General features: G+C 36.7%; 1 protein-coding gene across 2 annotated transcripts in view; it reads right to left on the bottom strand.

Moving 5' to 3' along the window:
- Nucleotides 1-402: 402 nt before the first annotated feature.
- Nucleotides 403-22362, bottom strand: part of ITGB8 (integrin subunit beta 8) — a 38989-nt gene continuing 17029 nt past the window's right edge. For both annotated transcript variants that reach the window (XM_088150678.1, XM_088150679.1), the window contains exons 4-14: nucleotides 19209-19455; nucleotides 17694-17859; nucleotides 13756-13914; nucleotides 11541-11636; nucleotides 11372-11461; nucleotides 9703-9837; nucleotides 8699-9101; nucleotides 7631-7856; nucleotides 5247-5344; nucleotides 2969-3135; nucleotides 403-2886 (exon numbers count right to left, since the gene is read on the bottom strand). In XM_088150678.1, coding sequence (XP_088006804.1) covers nucleotides 2770-2886; nucleotides 2969-3135; nucleotides 5247-5344; nucleotides 7631-7856; nucleotides 8699-9101; nucleotides 9703-9837; nucleotides 11372-11461; nucleotides 11541-11636; nucleotides 13756-13914; nucleotides 17694-17859; nucleotides 19209-19455 — 1904 coding nt within the window. In that variant the 3' untranslated portion in view covers nucleotides 403-2769. The remainder of the gene's footprint in view (nucleotides 2887-2968; nucleotides 3136-5246; nucleotides 5345-7630; nucleotides 7857-8698; nucleotides 9102-9702; nucleotides 9838-11371; nucleotides 11462-11540; nucleotides 11637-13755; nucleotides 13915-17693; nucleotides 17860-19208; nucleotides 19456-22362) is intronic.

Here is a 22362-nt window from a genome sequence, read left to right as displayed (position 1 = left end):
AGACAGCTACAGAGCATCCAAGAGGAAATGGATGACTCTTCCATGTATCAAGCAGGTTTAAGGCCGTCACATGTTTTGGTCCATACAGAGAACAAAAGGGAGATGTTTTGTTCAGAATATGGACCAAAATGCAGTTATTTAGGGCAGGAGTGGCTTGGAGAAAGGAAAAAGTCCTGGATAAAAACACTGATGGCAACTGGCAGGAGACATTATTGGGAAGACTGGGAGATGCAGTGGCCCAGTCTTGCCCACTTTTGGTGATCCTTCTGGATTCTGTTTTTGTCCAAAGCAATCAAAATGTTGCAGATTTTGTTTCTGCCAAACTGTGGCTGAAATTAGAACATGTAGGATTATAAACAGTGGTGCTGACATTTTCTTTAATTAAATTTTTATTGTTTATTGTTAAATAAAAATAACAAACTTCAAACATGGATTAGAGACAATACTTGTTTGAGACTGGGTAATTTAGTATTAATTTAATGTCAATTATTATAGCTCTCATAGAAAAATAGACTTTCTCACAATATGCTAAAGTGACAAATCAATAAATAAACAGAAATAAAAGAGTTAGTCATGTACACTACAAAATACTTCATAGAATAGGGAATTCAATTTTAAAAAATTATTAACATGATATAATTATTCTCTGAATATTTCTTTCCTAGAAAGAATCTACGTGGTAAAATCTAAATCCACAAAAACATGACAGATCCATCCTTTTTTGGTTAAAAAAAGGAAAACACAACAGTACACATTATACAAAAGCATCAGGAAACACTACAAAATATACATTTTGTTAGGTCTATTTTAGCTATATCTGGATATGAAATCAAACCTGACATGGCAAAAAATAGAAAGGCCTGATCAGAAATTCTAGATATTATACTGTTCTACTGGCATACAACTTAAATATTTTAACACTTAGTACCTTTTTATGAGTGTGCAAAACTGGGGCATGAGGACAATCCAAATAAAAGCACAAATATATATTTTTCCAGTAATAGAAACTGTGCTACAGTTGTGCAGTTTAAGCCTTAGTAGAGCATATGTCCAAATTCTTAGTTCTGTTAAAAATCAAACGTAAAAAATCCATGGGATCACTTTGCAGAGTTTCGGACATTCAAACTGTCCTGGGAATTTGTATCAATATATGAGGGCTTGCACATAGAAATTCCAACAACATAGTATTAGGGTGTGAAGTTCACGTATGACCAAGTCTCAAATATTATCTTATACATGCCTACCCGAAAAAGTAAGTCCTCCTGCTGAATTCAGTTGGACTTGCTTTCAGATAAAATTTGGGGTTTAAATATATTAATTCTTAATTTAGTCAAGTAACTTTAATTTGGATCATAGTATTAGAGTGGTGATCTAGATCATTCTGATCTGGCCAGTTTGCCACCTCATATTTTCTGAACTAATAGAATTTTTTTCTGAAGTAACAGAACTTTTCTGAACAATAGAAAATTACTCCAACTGAATGCTTTACCATATTTTTTGTATAACAAATGAAGAATTCCCTATATTTGACTATAACACTTTAATTTAAAAGGTCCATTATGTTTACTCATATCTTTACAGAAAAAAATCTATCCAATTTTAGGAAGACTTTGTAGCAAACTAGATGCAAATATTTAACAAAGTAAATAGTGAACAGTATGTAGTGATCAGTTTCCTGACTCATAGAAGTTGCCGCTTCACTTAGAAACAGGGTATTCACAGACTATGGACAGAAAGGTAAAGATGGCAGCTGCAAGGGTGCTTGATATACATAAAAACCAGGCAAAGCTTTTATCACACCACTAAGGCCACCATTTTGACTTTTTTGACCACACTCTGTAGACACCCTTGCTTGGGGAAGTGGTTTTCCCTCCTAAGATACACTCAGCTGCCAGGAAGAATAGGTTCCTCCAACAGCTTCTGAACATTTGCAGACAATATTTCCATGGAAATATGTTCTACAGGCATTGCTACCATATAAAAGATGTCTGGGACTGTTGCCTCCATATATTTTGAGCAAGCTGGATGAAAGTGCATTTCTCCACTTTCTTCTAAACTAGTGCAATTAGAAATTCTGGGTTTGTGATCTGCTGAAGTTGGGGAAGTAAGGAGTAACCGTACCCTTCTAACAGAGTTTTTAAAATTCCTTTTGTTTTCTCTCTACAGGCCCATCAGCTCCTGTATTTTTTGCTTCCCCTCTGTCCCCAGTGCTCAGAATAGGAATATGTGTGGGTAGCTGATTTCTTGATTTCTGTCGGTTACGGTTTTCTAAATGAGATTTGAGAGTTTCTGATTATAATCCCCATCTGTGTTAGCTACCTCTAAAGTGAGAACAGTGCATTTTTGCCATACCAGTTTCAATTAACATTCTGTGACACAACTAAATAAGTTACATCATGTTAAAGTGCTACAACACAGAACGGCCTTGCAAACCGATATAAAATCCACCCATTCCAAAACATTTCCATTTAAACCAATTTTATCCTATCACTACCAAATGGGATTCAATTGGCTCCTAATCCAAATACATCTTAGCTGCAACCAGTAATTTAATCACATTAAACAGTAGTTAATGCACATTTGTTTTTGTTTTAAACAAGCAGCTCTTTCTGAAACCTAGGCATGGTGTGCAACTAGGACTCCGAGTCAGTTTTTTTTTATTACAGTGTTCAAAATTGTAAATACCCACAGCATTAGACAATATATTTTTAAAAAAACAGCAACAACTCTCAACCGAGAAAACAAAAGATCTGAAGAAAGAAGTTGTCCTCAGGAGCTGCATTTGAATGTCTCATTTACTTGCATCTTGCCAATGTTTATTTCTTCAGGCTTGTCACGCCGGTAAGTTACTGTTTTTGTACACACAGTAGGCAAGAATGTCTTATCCTTGAAGGAGAAAATATAGCTGGTCAGAAGGCCCTGTACAACTAGCATTATAATTATGTTCAAGAAAACATTCATCAGTTACCTTTTTGGCTGCAGGCACTCTATAACCTGCTGAAGACTTGATTCTACTATGGTTACAATATACAATTATCTGACGGATTATGCACACTTTAAGCAAACCAATCAAAAATGTTATTATAAAAATAATGAAAAATATTCTGAAATAACTTGAATCATCGGAGAGGCATTCTGCAATGAAACAGAATAAATAAATAAATACACACATACATACATTCATACTATCCATCATATTTAAAACAGTGTGAGAAAACCTAGGCAACATATCTAGACTGCAAAACAAATACCTTCTATGTTAAATAACCATTTTTACATTGACAAGTTTGTTCAGGATAAAAACCAAAACTAGACAATAAAGATCTATTTATTGTTTGAAGTATATGCTGTCTTTCTACTGAAAACAAGTTACTAGTTAAAATTGCACAAAAATTATATAAAATTAAAAAAGAAACAACAAAACCATTGATTTAGCCAAAGAAGGGCATTTTTACAGATTTTGCACATGAGAAAGCATGTACTTAATGCATGTCCTGAAGAAGTTCATGCCATAGCCTGTGATCTTTACAGAAGGACATGTCCAAAAGATTGGCCTCTAAAAGTTGAAGTACATTCAGAAGAGCTCCTTCTGTAGATCTTAAGATAAAGAAACATTTCAGGAACAATCAGTCAACTATGCCTTCTATTGGAGGGCTGCATTCTATTCTATGCCCAGCCTCAATCACTCTATCTTCTGTTTAAACCATTTAACTCTCCCCCCGCCCCCTGCATTATTTTCTAAGAGTTTTGTGGTGTGGCAAACCTTGATGGTTGCCCAAGTCTTGTGTTACTTTCCTGTGGCAAGGAAATGAGTTGTTTTTGATATGTAAGGTAAAGTTTTATTCAAGTCAGGCTTGATTGAATGACTTGATGGGCATCAAGGGAAATTTCTGGGCAATAATAAGGTTTGCCAGTGTGTCTTTCAACATGTTTCTTCAATGCTGGGATTTTCTGGAAGTTTCCCATCTACATACTATTGAGATTTGATTCTGCTCATCTTTCTGAGATCAACTAAGATCAGCTAAGTGCATTATTTGTGATTACATTTGTGCCTTCAATTCAATGACTATATTTGTGTCTTCAAGTCAGTGGTACTTCCTGGCAACCACTTGGATTGAGACCTGAAGTTTTATTGGCAAGATTTTTGGAAGTGGTTTGCTATTGCCTTCTTCCTAGGACTGAAAGAGAGTGACTGGCCCAAAATCACCTAGCTGGTCTCATGTCCAAAGTGGGACTACAACTCACCATCTCCCAATTTCTAGCCTGGTGCCTTAACCATTACACCAAGCTAGTTTTCCAGTTGGGTGATTAATATATATAAAAGAAAAGTCACAAAAGGCAACAACGTTAAACCAAGGCTTAATGTAGTAAAAATCTTAATTATTATTCTAAAAAGGCCTAGGAGTCCCAAGTGAATCCCTCCATATTCAGACATTGACTAACAGAGCTGAAGCTATCATCAAGAGCCACTTTGCTTAAGGAAGTATAGACTTCTCCAGTGGTACTTGTACATTGGGGAGATACCTAGAAGGAGCAAGATGAGTTTTTGCTCAAAATAAAAAAAAAGCTGCACATTTCAATTGATCATACCTCATGATGTGGAATAAAGATAGCCTTATTTGCAGAAATGACAACATATAGTGAAGATCGATAAGCTTAGAGAACCATTTTTTCCTGAATTATTCTGGCCAATTCTGCCAGTAGCAAAAATAATGCTCAAAGTTCTAGGAATGCTTAATAATCAATGTTTTCTCAATATTATATTTGCTGTTACTTGCCTTCCACAGGAAAAAGATATTGATCTTAATTCCTGGATGAATATTGAAATAATGAGTTGTTAGAACAAAGAACTGTTAAAGCATTATATGCGAGCATTCCTCTGAGTTTTCTTATCATCAGGCTGAAAATTGAATGTGATTCATATGTGAGAAAGACAATTCTAAGCATTTTAGCAACATACAGGTGAAAGAAAAGGCAGAAGAAGAAAAAGGCTACACTAAAATATATAATTCATCTACATTTGGCAATTAATCTCCAGCTATGAGACAATATCTAATATCAACTATGAGTTCTTTTAAAAGGAATCACAGAGCAGGCAAAATTCATATCTGGGGATGAAGAAATGTTTCATAAACAAAACTCTTCCTTAAAGGCCATGCTGAGTGAGGGCTATGAAAGCTATAATTTAATAATTAGGTTGAAGAAGGTTGATATAAAAATGATTACATGGATATCTTTATACCTACCTGATCTTTCAAGATAATGCATTCTATAAGTGCAAGTGGTTTTGCACTGATCATGTGTACTGTGAGATGAGTTGAAGTATTGGCAGGGTGCACAATTGCTGTAAGACAAAATTAAACAGAGTGGGTCTTTAATTTTATTTTTCTCTCTGGATTTCACAGCAATAAAAAAAAAACCAACCATGGACTTTGTGTGTTCTGCATATTGGCTCTTGCTCTCATTAGAATAAGAAATATACAATATTCCCTTGTTCCAGGTTGTTTAATCAAGGAGATGGATGGGTATCAAATGTGCCGTAAAAGGCTGAAGCATCATCATCATTTCAGCTAGCAATGAATACAAAACAGCTTCACAAGAAATACTATAATTTATCTTGTATTTCTTGGAAGATACTCTTCATGCCACAGCTTCCTGACTGGCAATGACACCCAGGTGGGCCTTTTCAATGGTGGAGTCTATGCTGAAGGATCAGGCCACAATGCTGATATATTTCAAAGATCACTTTTTAAAAGAATCATCTTTTTATCTCTGCCCTCAACACCTAATTGTTTCATTTAAATGGACTGTTTGAAGGGATATACAACATATTTTGAGCTTGAAATTGCTGCTACAGGAATTTCAAGAGCTTTGTTTCAAGATCAGAATGTTTTCTGATTTTATTACATTTATAAGGCTGCCCAATTCTATAAGGATTCTGGGCTACTTCCTACAGATAGAATTTTGAGCATCCAAGTCTTTGAAAACAAGATTGAAATAAGTTGGTCTGACCTCAGATTGATCCTTTTAAAGTGTTCTGGCTGCAAAACAAAATATTTATTTTCTAAAGTTTTGTTCTGAGGGTATCAAAAAAACCCACTCAAGAACTATTTAAAGTTTTGTGATAATATGATTTGAGTTTTCCAACAGAACATTTCAAGTGAGACAGTTTTGTTGTGAGCTGAAAACACTTATTTAACCCACCCTCTTTTTTTAAAAAAAAAATCTATTTATTACTTTTTTATTTTGTTTTTGTTTTATTCTGGAATATGTTTATGGTTACTGTAAGTACCACTGAGATTTTTTAATAAAAAGCAGTATAGAGATATTTTTAATAACACATAAATAAAAATGTAAATAAAGTGTAAAATGACCTCTAAAGCCTATTTTGCCATTCCAAGAATCTTTCTAATTAGAATTCTTCTAATCTAAGATTATAATTGTTTTGTTACAACTTTTTTTTTTTTAATTTGCTGCCCAATTTCAGTGGCATGATTGCTGAAAACTGACAACAGGTTTCCTACCATTATGAAACATAAATCAAACAGAGACTATAACAGAAACTCTTATACTGGAAAATTAAAATTTAGTGACCAACCCATCAAAGTTTTACTCTCAAGAAAAATAAAAACTAATTCCACTGATCTTTTATGTCTGCCTTGAACTGCCAGTAGATGTATTCTTTGCCAATCACTATTAACCCAACAAAGTTAGAGGTTCATGGCATGTGATATCAGCTTGCAATGTCTTTGGAGTTGTGGCCTACCACATTTTAAAAGGAGAATTTCATCAAACCAGGAAGTTTCAGAATTCTCAAATTATGAATAGGGAACACAAAATGGTACCTGAAGTTAAAACATGACAATATCTTAAATCAAGGGAGAGATATAAAGTATGTCTGTTTCTGTGTGTATGCATCTGCCCATCCAATAGGTCACATAGGGTGGGCGCACTCCAAGTCCTTTCCCTTAAATGTTGTCATCTGGTGGGACCTTGCAGCTGTAACTTCTTTGTAGCAGCCCCAGCCCTCTGGAATAGCCTCACTCCTGAGATTTGAAGGACCCTTACCCTTTTAGCCTTTCAGAAGGCCATGAAGACCTGGCTCTTCCCCCAAGCACTGGGCTAGGATGGGGATTGAGTCAGGAGGTTAATAATTTGGTTGGTCTGGTGCCGTGTGGGAAGTGTTAGGGATTTTATTCTTCTGCTTTTATTCTTGTTTTTATTGGTGGTTGTGAGCTGCCTAGGATCACTATGTGAGATAGGCAGCCGTATAAGTTTTTAAAGTAAGTAAATAAATAAATGCATGTGGGAATGCCAACTCATTAACAAGAAATTATAGGCAATTCTAATTCTCTAGCAATCACTTTAAGCCAAATCATCATCATCATCATCATCATTATCATCACCCCCACCCCCACCATCTCAATTTATCCACTCTCCTGAAAGCTAAAAACTATTTCACAGAACAATTCTCGGTATGTTTTCTCTCCCTGAAACACCAGGAAAAAATAAAAAGCAGAATCAAACTACCTTGTGAAGCAAGAAGTTTATGGGGTATTCTACGTACATGGATTTAGAATATTTCCAATGAAAAAGACCCTAACAAGTATTTCCAACACAACAGACCTACCGCATGTCACTGCAAACTTTTCTACAGGTAGGGCAGAATTCACACAAACGACCTAAACTGCTGGGGTCAGCACACTTGCATTTCCCGCATACACAAGTTCCTCTTCCGCTGCAGATTTGGCCATTTGAGTTCATGCAGTGTTTTCGCAAGGATAAGGAACACTGGCAGCGATCACCTTCCCAGCCCGCAAAGCAGGTGCATTTGCCAGCTTCACATTCTCCATGGCCTACAAGTACAGAGCCAAAAAAAAAAAAAGAAAAAAAAAGGTACAGGCTTGACTGCATTATTTACTAGAGGTCCCATTAGGTTCTTCCAGATAAAAAATGTACTTTTAGGCAGAATCTTGAAAACAAATGTTATCCTATTTCATTATGAAACTATAAGGGGCATTTTCAAGAAGATATGAAAAATGCCTTTGATTCAGCTGAGGTTTTATATTTGGGACATGCACCTAGTGTGAATTGTTAAGTAGCACTTTAATGTTACTTCAAGTTCTTAGATCCGTTTGTTGACTTCCCATCTCTTTCTCCAGCACAATGATATAACTATTATTTTTAAAACTGTCACCTCAGGCCTTATTGTTCATTATGCGCCACTACTCTGAATCTTGTTCAACTTAATCAGTGCTTGCCAATTAAACATCTCCAAGCTCTTTTAAATGACTCCATCTTTTCTTCTTTGCCGCAATGTACATCCTTTAAAATGTTTGCATAGTTCCTCTCTCTTCTTGCACATAAACCCTGCCAACCTTTTTAGATGTGATCCAGAAGAGCTGGGAGAATTATTTCCAAGAAATGGCAAACCAATTCCGAAATGGCTGGATTGGTGTTTTGGAGGAAAAAAAAAAATAGAACACTGTTACCACACCACAACTATTTTTGCTTATACAATTCTGTATTTCAATAGTGCTATAATTGTATTATACAAGCATGCACATGTGTGTGTGTGTGAGAGAGAGGGAGAGATAGAATATGTTTCTCAGCCTGGGTCTCAACATTGACAGATTATAAATCGTATTAGAAGGATTAAAATATGAATGAATAAAACATAACAAAATTCCACCCTTACCAGCACATAGGTTTCCAAAGTAATATGGGCAGGAAAAGTCATCTTTTTCACAGTATTTACCATATACTGTGCCATATTTGTTTTTATAGCAAATGCATTTCCCATGTACACATTCTCCCTGGCCACTGCAAAGAAGATGGTCCTGTTGCATCCTGCACTGTTCCAAAGATAATTTTTCACTGGAACCACATATGCTCCCCTTGCAGGTGGATACTTCAATGTCATGAGGTGTTTCATTGATGCAGATTTTTTTGTGTTTTGCATCGTCCTGACACTGACACATACATCTTTTGTGGATGTTAATTCTGGAGGACTCATTGAAACCAAGGGGTTTTAGCATCACATAGTTTCTTCTGTCAGTTGTACCACATTCTTTCATGGCAATAGAAATATTAAAGAACACCTGTGATTAAAAATATAAAGTATTAAAATGATTACATAATGAAAAATGTTTTAATAGAGATTTAGGGGAGATGCACACAAGGATTTTGTGCTGGTCAGGAACCAGCCATGGATTTCTGTACTGGACAGCTGAGCTATCATGGAGCTGTGAAACCAGCATTTTGGATGAATGATATTGTACTTCTATTTCTCTACTGGGGGACTGCTGACTCAACTCTGTTCTGATTCCTAAGCTTCAGTGTTCTGTAAGGGAAATGCTAGCTTGATGTATTTGCAGTTCCCACTTATAAATAAATGACTTCAAGTCGGTAAGACTTTAGGTAGAATATATGAGCATTTACAACAACCTGACAAGAGCACAGAGGAATTCTAGAAAACAAACGTTAACTTGATTTCAGCTTATTGGAGAGCCTAAGAATAAATCATTTGATTTAATTTAAAATAAAGCTCCAAATAAATTAATCCATGGCAGAAACATGGAGAACTTCAATTCTTTGAAATACAGTTTTAAATCCACAGAAAGCTTTCTTCTATTGAAAAGTAATCATAATATCATGAACAAAATATTTCATCTCCCTTGTTAAAAAAAGGAATGCTCATACTTCAGTTGAGGATTTCACATTCTTGCATCCCTCTGAACCCATTTTTCTACTTCCATCAGGACAGATTGCAGTAACTTTGACATGTATATCTTCAAGGGTGTTATCCACCTGAATTTTCACTTCAGAGAGCAGCTTCTGAAACAAAACAAGAGCAAAATAAAAAGAATTCTACCCCTTTGTGTAGCAACACATACCACCTATTAGCAAGCCCAACTCGGTGGATTCAAATAGAGTGGAATAACCTGTCAGTCTAGGAATAAAGGAGAAAACTGTTTTCTGTACAGAAATTGGTTTTCACATCTGTGTGATTCAATGCTTAGGATGACCTTTCTTTTCATTCTGATGCCACAGGGCAATTTCTCACATTACCTTCTTAACTGGACATTATGTGTAAAGAAATGCTTAGCAACTAAAAAGCCACTTATCTAAACTGTCTATTATTTTAAGACTATTAGAGTTTCTCACTCCACTGACTTCCAACCTTTTCCACCAATACCACCCAATACAGCTGCAGGTGTGTGTGTGTGTCACTTGAAAAACAAGATGGCAGCTGCAATGTAAAAAGGGGTGGGGCATGGATCACATGGTAGTCCTCTCTGATCACCCTCTAAGGACGCCTCTTTTCCGATCACCCTCCATGGGAAATTTAAGTAAAATATACAATCTTAAACAGCATTGGTTGTTACAAATTATTATTCTAAATATGCTGGATTGGGTCATAAAGCATGAAGTATACTCTTAAATTTTTCTAAAATAATACATTAGGATAGCCTAATGATATATTTTTCAGTTAGCTCACAATGCTATAATTGCATATGTCATATATATACTGTGTATATATTTTGGATTTAAGTAGTTTTTTCCTTTGAAGGAGAAGAAGAAATAAAAACAGACCTGGGATTCTCACAACAGAAATTCATGGCAGAATATAAGCAAAATGTATTTGGGTACTATATAATAATAAAAATTATCATGGTCAAATACATTTATTGCGCAATAGCTAGATAGCTCTGAAGAACGAAATACTGAATTATACGAATCACAGCAAAATCACAGATATGCTAAGAACTGTCTATAATAAAAATGCCATATAAATAAAAAAACACTGCTAGCAATGTAACACAACCTAACTGAAAATTATCAAGAGGAAACAGAAAGGTGTGTGTGTAAAAAGAATCCTACGGAAGTGTCAGCCTTTTTAACAGGGTTGAGGTAGGCAATCTGCCCTCCAGATATTTTGGAATGTAACTCCCACAGTCCTGTCATAGGCCAAGATATCTAAGGTTACAGAGAGTTGAGCCGAATTCCAAAACATCTGTAGAGTTTTAGTTTATTTCTGAAAACAGTCCAATGGCTGTTTCACAATATAAAAAAGATCCTCATTGATGTGAAAACAGTAGAACCCTCAATATCTTTTATTCAGTTATTGTACACATATCAGTTCAAGTTATTATCATGAAAAGTAGTCAGTTAAAGCAAAAGCTGCAACCACATTCATTTATAAAGGAATTGTGTTTTTATCTTTTATAGAGATACATGTACTCCCTGAACATCTTCCTGTATCATGGATGAACATGGAATCCATAGAATATTCACTTCAATAAAGATTTTGAAAAATAAAGAATATACTATCACCATATTATGATTCATTAGTGTCACAGGCACATACCTTGTAAGCTTCTATTACCAAATCCCCAAGATTTGCTGCCTCTGATTCTATCTGTTTTGCAACAGTTCCCGGTAGCAGAGGCAAAAGTTCCTGTGAAAATATTAGGTTATGATTATAATGCCACTGTATTTCTTGTTTCCAAATAACATAGTTCTATCTTTAAAAATACCTTATACCAGTGATATTGGCTTCCTCGGACTGCAAATATTACATTAATATTGTTGTCTATGAGCTTTTCAGAAAGTTGGCCAAGTGATGGGTGCTCCTGTAAATCACAAAGAAGATATGCAATGTGGCTTTTATAGATTATTATAATTGCCAAACCTAACATTTTACTTAAAGAAACTTACATAAATATATATATTTTTATTCTTTAATACAAATCTTATTCATTTTAAAAAATAACAAGCTGCATATGCAAGTTTAATTTAAATCCAGGGCCAGTGCTTCATACAATTTACTGGTCATCTATGAACATTTACTGAAATTCTTAGATCATAATGCAACTCTCACAAAGGAATCTTTTGTTGCTGCTTATTAGCATAGTTTAGTTACAAAAATGTTATTTATCACCCCAAATGAAAGGGCTGAAGCTTGTACGGCAGAAACCAGAGAACTTTTAGGCAAACATTTACCAGCTGCTTCCCAAGACTGTCAAGAGCAGTGTTTCTCAATCTTGGCAACTTTAAGATGTGTGGACTTCAACTCCCAGAATTCTCCAGCCAGCCCAGGAGAATACTGGGAATTGAAGTCCACACATTTTAAAATTGCCAAGGTTGAGAAACACTGATCAAGAGTCTGGCTAAGCAGCTATTAACTTGAAAAGGCAGGAGGAAAAAGCTTTGTGTTTAAACTCTGGGGGGACAGACTACATAACATGTTTGACTTTTTTGCACTGTAGTGGACAAATCAGCTGTGCATACATGGCTTTGTTCTTCTCTGCAATAAAGAGCCTAATTTAGCTCAGTCATGTGTAAGAGTCTTCTGCTGGGTGAGCCAAATTCTAAGTAGGAGATTAAGTGCACGGAGAGGCAAGATTTACTGCCAAACCCTAGCGTGCAGCCTATCACCAAGCTATTTGTGATTCAAACATTGGTGAACATATAGTTGCATTAAAAAAAAAAAAAAGGTAGCCCTGGTCAATTTGTATGTTTCAATGAATCCCTATATGAACAAATGCTGGCACTTCCTTTAGACAGCACAAACTGTCTAAACATGATTTTTTCTCTATAAATAAGGAAACAGTCAATGTAATTAGTGCAACATTTTGAGCATCCTTTCAGTCAGTTCTTTGACACAAATAACAGATTCCAAATGTCCCCTGCAGCCAGCAAAGAGTTTGTCTAGTCTTGCTTCTGGATTTTTTTACCACAATTCCTTGCAGAATTCTTTTGTTTCAGAAATAATTTTAGGTCCCCTTGCAGACTCTGCATGTTTCGTATCTCCCTACAAATTTTCAGTAATATTCAGATCTGGGAACTGTAAAGGCCATTCCATAAACTTTTTCTTTGTGACAGTGAATTATCTTCATTCTCAAATGCTAATAGTCCCTTAGAGAAACCCATGGTTGTTAAAAGTAGAGAGAGGAACACTCAAAACCTGAAGGGTTAGAAGAGTCAGAATATCTGTTCACCTGTGGAATTATCTTCAACTGGCAAATTCTAAGCCTAAGGAGTCAGTGACTCCTTAATTTCATATGACCACACATGTTCATTCTTTGGAAGGTACTTATCAAAATCCACAGAAATCTGAGAAAAAGGCTGTCTTTTTTAAGTTGAGCTTGATGTCTTGACTCCTACGTTTACTTGATAGTAATACAGTAATAGTTTGCCATTGCCTTCTATCAGCTTTTTTTTCCAACTTCATATAGAATGGAAAAAATTCTATACGTTCAAGCATAACCACATCACTTCTTAAGGTAAAGGGATGTATTTGAAAAAAAAAGAGAATGTTTTTTTCAGTTCCTCGTATTTCAACAGCTACATAAAACTGTTTTTCAATTTTTAATGGCCTAGTACCTAAGAGAAAGCTCTGCTCTATATTTTTCCTGCAACATTTATTCTTTTTCATTAATGTTTACATGAATTAGCATTTGAACACACATACTCCTACTGGCAGGAACATTCATGCTAATGGCTTTACCAATATTCCTTCTATTAGCCATCAATCACCACATTATCCAAAATCTATACAGACATAAAGGTACTCTGACCAAGAACAAATGTACTGCATATCCTCTCTGATCAATCAAAGCCCTGAAACAATTTGAATGAGAAGGTTTGAGCAGAAGTTCATACCTCTCAGAAGATGATTCTCATAGAGACCTTTTTAATGCTTTAGGAACACAGCCCAAAGGTAACACTGCATTATGACATATACCTTACCATACTGGTTGCTTTGACGTACACGTTCTCTTTCAAATGGCAGTTTCCATCATTTGGAATTACTATCCCTGCTAATTTACTGTCAAGAGCCAAATGAGAAGTTTGATCAGTCATCATGAGAAGTAGACGCTTTGCTTCTTTGCGCCAACCAATACGGCTCTGCAATAAATAAAAGAATGTAAGCTATATACCCCTTCATGGATCACTGCCTTGTCGTGGCGAAGGGGCTTGCGTACCTCAGTGAAGCCATGAGCTATACTGTGCAGGGCCACCCAAGACGGACAGGTCATGACAGAGAGTTCTGACAAAATGTGGTCCACTGGAGAAGGAAATGGCAACCCACTCCAGTATCCTTGCCAAGAAAACCCCATGGACAATGTTAAAAGGCTAGAAGATATGACGCCGGAAGATGAGCCCCTCAGGTCGGAAGGTGTCCAATATGCTACTGGGGAAGAGCGGAGGGCAATTCCAAGTAGCTCCAGAAAGAGTGAAGTGGCTGGGCCAAAGCCGAAAGGACGTTCAGCTGTGGATGTATCTGGAAGCGAAAAGAAGGTCCGATGCTGTAAAGAACAATATTGTATAGGTACCTGGAATGTAAGATCTATGAACCAAGGCAAGCTGGATGTGGTCAAACATGAGATGACAAGATTGAACGTCGACATCTTGGGAATCAGCGAATTGAAATGGACGGGAATGGGTGAATTTAATTCAGTGACCATTATATCTACTACTGTGGCCAAGAAACCCTTAGAAGAAATGGAGTTCCACTCATAGTCAATAAGAGAGTGGGAAAGGCAGTAATGGGGTACAACCTCTAAAAAGACAGAATGATCTCAGTGCGTATCCAAGGCAAACCATTCAACATCACAGTAATCCAAGTCTATGCCCCAACCACTGATGCTGAAGAAGCTGAAGTTGACCGGTTCTATGAAGACCTACAACACCTTCTAGAACTAGCAGCAAAAAAAGATATCCTTTTCATCATAGGGGATTGGAATGCTAAAGTAGGAAGTCAAAGAGTAACCGGATTAACAGGCAAGTTTGGCCTTGGAGTACAAAATGAAGCAGGGCAAAGGCTAATAGAGTTCTGTCAAGAGAACAAGCTAGTCATAGCAAACACTCTTTTCCAATAACGCAAGAGACGACTCTACACATGGACATCACCAGATGGTCAATACCAAAACCAGATTGATTATTGCAGCCAAAGATGGAGAAGCTCTATACAGACAGCAAAAACAAGACCAGGAGCTGACTGTGGCTCAGATCATGAGTTTCTTACTGCAAAATTTAGGCTTAAATTGAAGAATGTAGGGAAAACCACTAGACCACTCAGGTATGACTTAGATCATATTCCTTGTGAGTACACAGTGAAGGTGATAAATAGATTTAGAGGATTAGATTTGGTAGACAGAGTGCCTGAAGAACTATGGACGGAGGTCCATAACATTGTACAGGAGGCAGCAACTAAAACCATCCCAAAGAAAAAGAAATGCAAGAAAGCAAAATGGCTGTCTGATGAGGCTTTACAAATAGCTGTGGAAAGAAGGAATGTGAAAAGCAAGGGTGAAAGGGAAAGATATAAGCAACTGAATGCAGATTTCCAGAGAATAGCAAGGAGAGATAAGAAGGACTTCTTAAATGAACAATGCAAAGAGATTGAGGAAAACAATAGAATGGGGAAGACTAGAGATCTCTTCAAGAAAATTGGAGATATCAAAGGAATGTTTAGTGCAAAGATGGGCATGATAAAGGACAAAAAAGGCAGGGACCTAACAGAAGCAGAAGAGATTAAGAAGAGGTGGCAAGAATACACAGAAGAACTCTACAAGAAAGATCTTAATGTCCCTGATGTCCACGCTGGTGTGGTCACTGACCTTGAGCCAGACATCCTAGAGAGTGAAGTCAAGTGGGCCTTAGGAAGCATTGCTAACAACAAAGCTAGTGGAGATGACAGTATTCCAGCTGAGTTATTTAAAATACTAAAAGATGATGCTATTAAACTGCTGCACTCAATATGCCAGCAAGTTTGGAAAACGCAACAGTGGCCACGGGATTGGAAAAGGTCAGTTTACGTTCCAATTCCAAAGAAGGGCAATGACAAAGAATGCTCAAACTATCGCACAATTGCACTCATTTCACATGCTAGCAAGGTTATGCTCAAAATCCTACAAGCTAGGCTTCAGCAGTATGTCAACCGAGAACTACCGGATGTACAAGCTGGGTTTCGAAGAGGCAGAGGAACTAGAGATCAAATTGCCAACATTCACTGGATCATGGAGAAAGCACGAGAATTCCAGAAAAACATCTACTTCTGCTTCATTGACTATGCAAAAGCCTTTGATTGTGTGGATCACAACGAACTGTGGCAAATTCTTAAAGAGATGGGGGTACCAGACCATCTTACTTGTCTCCTGAGAAATCTGTATGCGGGCCAAGAAGCAACAGTTAGAACCGGTCACGGAACAACCGATTGGTTCAAAATAGGGAAAGGAGTACGACAAGGCTGTATATTGTCACCCTGCTTATTTAACCTATATGCCAGGCTGGAAGAATCACAAGCTGGAATTAAGATTGCAGGGGGAATCATCAATAACCTCAGATATGCAGACGATACCACCCTAATGGCAGAAAGTGAAGAAGAACTAAAGATCCTCTTGATGAGGGTGAAAGAGGAGAGTGCGAAAGCTGGCTTGAAACTCAACATTAAAAAAGCTAAGATCATGGCATCTGGACCCATCAATTCCTGGCAAATAGAAGGGGTAGAAATGGAAGCAGTAACAGACTTCATTTATTTGGGCTCCAAGATCACCGCAGACGGAGACTGCAGCCATGAAATTAAAAGACGCTTGCTCCTTGGGAGGAAAGTTATGGCAAACCTAGATAGCATATTAAAAAGCAGAGATGTCACCTTGCCGACAAAGATCTGCATAGTCAAAGCTATGGTTTTTCCGGTAGTAATGTATGGCTGTGAGAGCTGGACCATAAAGAAGGCTGAGCACCGAAGAATTGATGCCTTTGAACTGTGGTGCTGGAGAAGACTCTTAAGAGTCCCCTGGACTGCTAGGAGGTCAAACCAGTCAATCTTAAAGGAAATCAACCCTGATTGCTCATTGGAAGGATTGATAATGAAGCTCAAGCTCAGATACTTTGGTCACCTAATGCGAAGAGAGGACTCTTTGGAAAAGACCCTGATGCTGGGAAAGATTGAAGGCAAAAGGAAAAGAGGACGGCAGAGGATGAGATGGTTAGATAGCATCACTGAAGCAATGAGCATGAAACTGAGCAAACTCAGGGAGGCAGTGAAGGACAGGAAGGCCTGGCGCAATATGGTTCATGGGGTCACAAAGAGTCGGACACGACTTAACGACTGAACAACAACAAAAGCTATATCATGGAAAATATAAGTACTAAGAGCTACTGTAGTGCTTTAAGATATCATCGTTATGTTCCATTAAGATGGGCTCACGATGGCACTATGGCCATAGAGAAGGAATATGTCCAATTCATAAAATGGCTAACAAAATGACATGGCCAGTCATTTAACAAAAATGCCATGGCTCATGGAGCCTAGAAGGTGCCAAGGGAGAAGGTCACATGGTTGACCACAAGCACCACTGTGAGGATCCAGTTCTATCTGAAAAGGATTTAAGCCAAGCATCTGAAACACCACTGGTTGTATCAAGCCCTTCATCTGAAAGTACAACTTCTTTGTACCCGAAGTCCTACTGTAAATATATCTACAAAAGCATTTTGATGGGTACAGAAGGCAAAAAGTGATTATGAATATACTAAACAATGTAAAGCTGCAATACAAAAAGAGCCTGGCTTCGTAAAGAGCTACCATTTGCATATAACATTACAGTATTACAAGACTATATCATCCCAAAAAGAGAATAATAAAATGTAAATGCTTAGTCAAATTATCTGTTATTGCTTACCTGACACACTACTGCCTGAAGCATAGCATCAAAGCCTCCTTCGGGTGTATCAATATTTCCAGAGATTTTCTGCTTATTAATTACACTCCTGAATTCTGGTATTTTGTCAGTCAGTGATAAAACATGAATAAAACCATGAGGTGGCATACAATCTAGCTCATAATCACTGTTTGGAATCAAAGAGAAGTAACTTGTAACTCCCACACAGAACTTTTAAACCAGTTGAATCTGGCAATGTAGCACAACAAATACAGATTTATAACTTTACATTGGTAATTTCTAGGCTTAAGAAGCTGAGATAGGAATCTCTGTCTTCTCATAGGCTTATTATTATTTATTATTATTAATAATAATAATTAATTATTAATCCCTTTATACATGCTGGCAATTAAGAAGTCTACCATTAATTCAAATTTTTAATTATGTTTTGGTTAATGTTTTCAGAACAAACCAACCTATTTCAGAAAAAAATCAACTTTTAACTATTTTGTTGGGATATGTAACTCCGAAGGATATGTAAGACTGTAAGTGCTGATTAATTATATTTGGTGGCACAGTCTCTAAAAAATATCAAAGAAGTAGACAATTAAAAAAATATCTCTATTTTTACTTTCATTGAAAGTATAATATAATAGCCACAGAAAACCACAGAAAATTGTGACTCTTATGCAGGAGGAAGCTGCCCTCTCAAATCCACCTGTAATTTTCTGCCTCAGAAGTGACTTAAATAAATGGGAAAGATGCTATCTATACAGAAAAAAATGCAAATATTTTTTCCTTAAAAAATGATTAATAAAAAAAGAATTTAAAAAAATGCAGCCACCCTCTCTAGCATAAGTAATAATTAATGTCATTTCCATTCTCCTGCCAGTAGCCTACTGCCAAACATAAAAGTAAATCTGAAAAATCAAAGTAAATCTGAAATACTTTTAGAACTATGGGGCACATTAAGTTTGTTTTCAATTGTTTTATTTTGTTATAGAAAAGGAGGAAAAACATTAGAAATTAGAATTATAATTAAATGCACTTTTTAAACTTGTAGAATTTTAGTAGTATGAAACAGGCGCATCCAAAGAGTATGGAATAAAGGCAGTTAATGCTGCCATTAAAGTGTCTGGGTCTTTTATGCACATCATTCAAGCAATGTACATAAACAGCAGGCAGAGCTTTGATTGCCCCATTGCAGTTGCCATCTTGACTATTTTGACCATACCCTACAGACAGACCTGGAAATCTCAATCTCACAATTTTGGGCTCTAACAAAATACATTCCCAGCCTTATCCATAGTACTAGAGTAATCAGCTATTAAAGGCTTCATATTATAGTTATGATAATACAGTACATATTTACCTAAGTCTTGTAGCAGATAAAGCTAATGTAAATGCATGTTCACTCATCTGTTACTCTGCTCTTCCAAAAGAGAGTTAGATATTGAATGCATAGATTTGTGCCCATGAATGTTCACACATACTCTTTCCTTTGAGTTATATGCATCTATTTTTAACATTACTCACCTGCACTGATTATGGATTCTTTTTGGGTGAATACTAATATAAGGGGACACTGTTTTATCTACATAGGATCCAAATCCAAGTCGTAAATCAATGGAAATATTTTCCATCTTTTGAGATAATTCAAATCCAACAGAGTTTAATCGTTCTATATGCCTGTGCATAGATGCAGACACATCAACCAAATAATAGAGATCCACAGGATACTTTTCCAGTGGGCGGACTTTCAGCATAAAACTTGCTTCAGATCCTAATATGCAAAAAGCAGAACTGCAATCAATACTTCTGAAAATTCAAATTATTTTAAAACCAAATCCTGTGCAGAATATTTTTCCACAACTAGCTTAATTTAGTTTAGCTTTTAAAACTGTAATTAAGCATTAAGTGTGTGTGTGTGTGTGTGTGTGTGTGTGTGTGTATGTATCTAAAATCCTTCTCCAGCCATTCCATTTCCTATGCTTTTTCCATTATCTGTAATATCCTTAGGGGCAAGAAACAGTTTAGCTGAAAAATTATATGTATCATCAAGTATAGCAACAGTTTGGATCTCAGATGTATATTTACAAAAACTTCTCAATCCTTGAACAAATACAAACAAAATTCTTAAAATCAATAGCACACATTCCTTACTCAACTTCTAATGCCATCACCAGATTAGAGCTAGGTTGCATCTCATTTGAGGCCCGGGCAATGTTACATTGGCTAAAGTTCTGGGCAAAACAGATCATTTAAGGAACCTAATTTGTACATCTTATTCCATATGATGTACATCAATCTACTCTGAAAAAGAAACAGATCAAGATCTGAAACAGTGTGGACTGTCAATACCAGCCCTACTTGCTTTAGATCTAGAAAAAACCTTGGTAGAACTTAAGCAGAGGGTATGGGACTTAGACATTCAGGTAGACCAAGTCAAACTTTCCCATCTCTCCTACGGGCAAATTGCTCTCTCCCCTTGGACACTCCCCAATTACTTCTATAAGATCCCGTATGCCCCACACAGAAGGGTTTTCCCCCTAGCCCATATAGATACCCTCCCTACTAGGGTAACAACTGGTCGATATACCAAACTTCCATATGAAGATCAAGTATGTATTTGCTCAAACACAGAAGTTGAGTCTGTTTCACACATCCTTTTAAAGTGCCCACTACACTCTTATTGGTGATCAGAGCTAATACACCAGGTCTTGAGTCTGACAGACTCCATTCATGATGAAGAGATTGAGGTATTCTTACTGAACCACCAATGCCCAGGTGTTTCGAAGGCAGTAGTAAAAATTTTATGTATAGCCTTAGCTTATAGAAATCATTTGGTGCCTTCAGTGAATTGCGGACTGTATAAGGTTTCTTCCTCTTATATATGTAAGCATTGTTACATATGTATGTATTAATGGTATGCTGTATTTTAAATTTTGTGACTCGGTTTTGGACTATCAATAAGCAAATAAATAAGCAACCATGAGGCATAAAACAATAACAAAAAATTGCTATGTACAAATATAAACTGCACATTAATACAGAGCTAGAAGTCCCACACTTTCCACTGAGCAGAGGGAGAAGACAGTATCCTGTTTTTCCTCTTGCTTGGGCAGCAAGGTAATTAATCTCAGTAGATCCCCCAAAGATGGCATCATCCCATGGTCAACTGGGCAGGGGGTTGGACTAGAAGACTTCCAAGGCCCCTTCCAACCCTATGATTCTAAGAACTCTGCTGAATTAAAATTCTCACATGCACGAACACGGATGTTCTAAGCAAAGCAGACAGCAATGCAAAATATTATTCTGATCCCTTACATGCTAGCTTCTGATTTTTTTTTCCTCACAAAATGGAGTCAATCGCTCCTCCTTCTGGTAGTGAAAGTAAACCGTACACGCAGATGTAAATAGCACAGTGTAGCTGAAATTACTACCCTCTGTTTATTACTTGGGGGAAAAAAAGGTAGGATTTCACCACAGCTCCAAATGGAACACATGCCCCAAAACAAATGCCTTTATTCAATTATTTGCTAATGGAATATCATCCCAGTGATATCATTCTTCTAAAATGCTAAGAGAAAGGTCTCCCTCCCTCCCCAAATAATTTACTTCAGTGCTCAGTTCTCCCAACACAAGTGGTTAAGCTGACATACATTAAACTGCATTTAGAAAGACAAAACTTGGGATTTGATTAGGACCATGATCCAAATAAAAATGTTTGCATACCTTTTTTCTAGAAATAAAGCAGGAAAAAGAAAAAAGAAACAGACTGACTTATACTAATAAACAAAGAGTACAAATGCATAAACATATACAGAGAATAGTTCCTAATGAAATCAAAGCATAAAAGAAAAACAAATTTGGATTCAAAATGTTATGCTAAGACATTAGATATTTCATGACAGATTTCAGCTTGCATATTTAAAAATAAGACATTTACAGGATGAAGCAAATTCTAGGTTAAAACGTGCACAATTTTTAGAGTATATAAATTAATCTAGCATTATGCGAAGAAATAATATTGATGTTTCAAATTTTGAAGGATTTGCATATACATTACAACTAATAGTTCAGGGCTGGCGGGTTGTGAATGAATCTGTTTCTTTTAAAAAAGTGGGATAGCCCTGATCAGGAAGCTGAACTACCATTTTAGGTTCCACCCAATGGTGTACACAAAACAAGAAAAGCAGCATCACGGTGCAAGCTCTGTCCCTTTTAGGCGTGAATGTAACGTATTCATGTACTTAAAAAAGGGGTGGACCTTGTGTCACAACACTGTGATGCTGCTGCTGTTACTGTGACCCACTTGTCCCCCCCCCCGCTAGAATGCTGTGGGTTCCATGCCAATTTAATTCACTGTTATTTAACTGTCTGGCTCATCGCATGCATCATTCTTACTATTGAAAAAAAGATTATTATTTCAGTAGCAGTTGTCCACTTGGACAGCCCACAACAGAAAGGAGAACTGTGGTTCTTAAGAAGTTCCTCTTACACAATTTCCCAGCATAGGTCACAAAGAAAAGGCTACAGTCTAGCATTGTAAGGATAATTCTCAATGAGACCTAGTATATGCCTATATGCCCTCCTTCTTTACTGTGATCACAGGTGTTCAGAAAAAGTAATTACTATCTTAGGTTATCAGCATGAAGTATGTATGTCATCTTGAGTTGACCAAAAATAA

Source organism: Python bivittatus, unplaced genomic scaffold (assembly GCF_059951505.1).
Source record: "Python bivittatus isolate LINGU-HERP-01145 unplaced genomic scaffold, Pbiv_v1 ctg000610_np1212, whole genome shotgun sequence".
In the NCBI taxonomy this organism is placed as follows: Eukaryota; Metazoa; Chordata; class Lepidosauria; order Squamata; family Pythonidae; genus Python; species Python bivittatus.
This window is presented reverse-complemented; position numbering and strand designations above follow the sequence as displayed.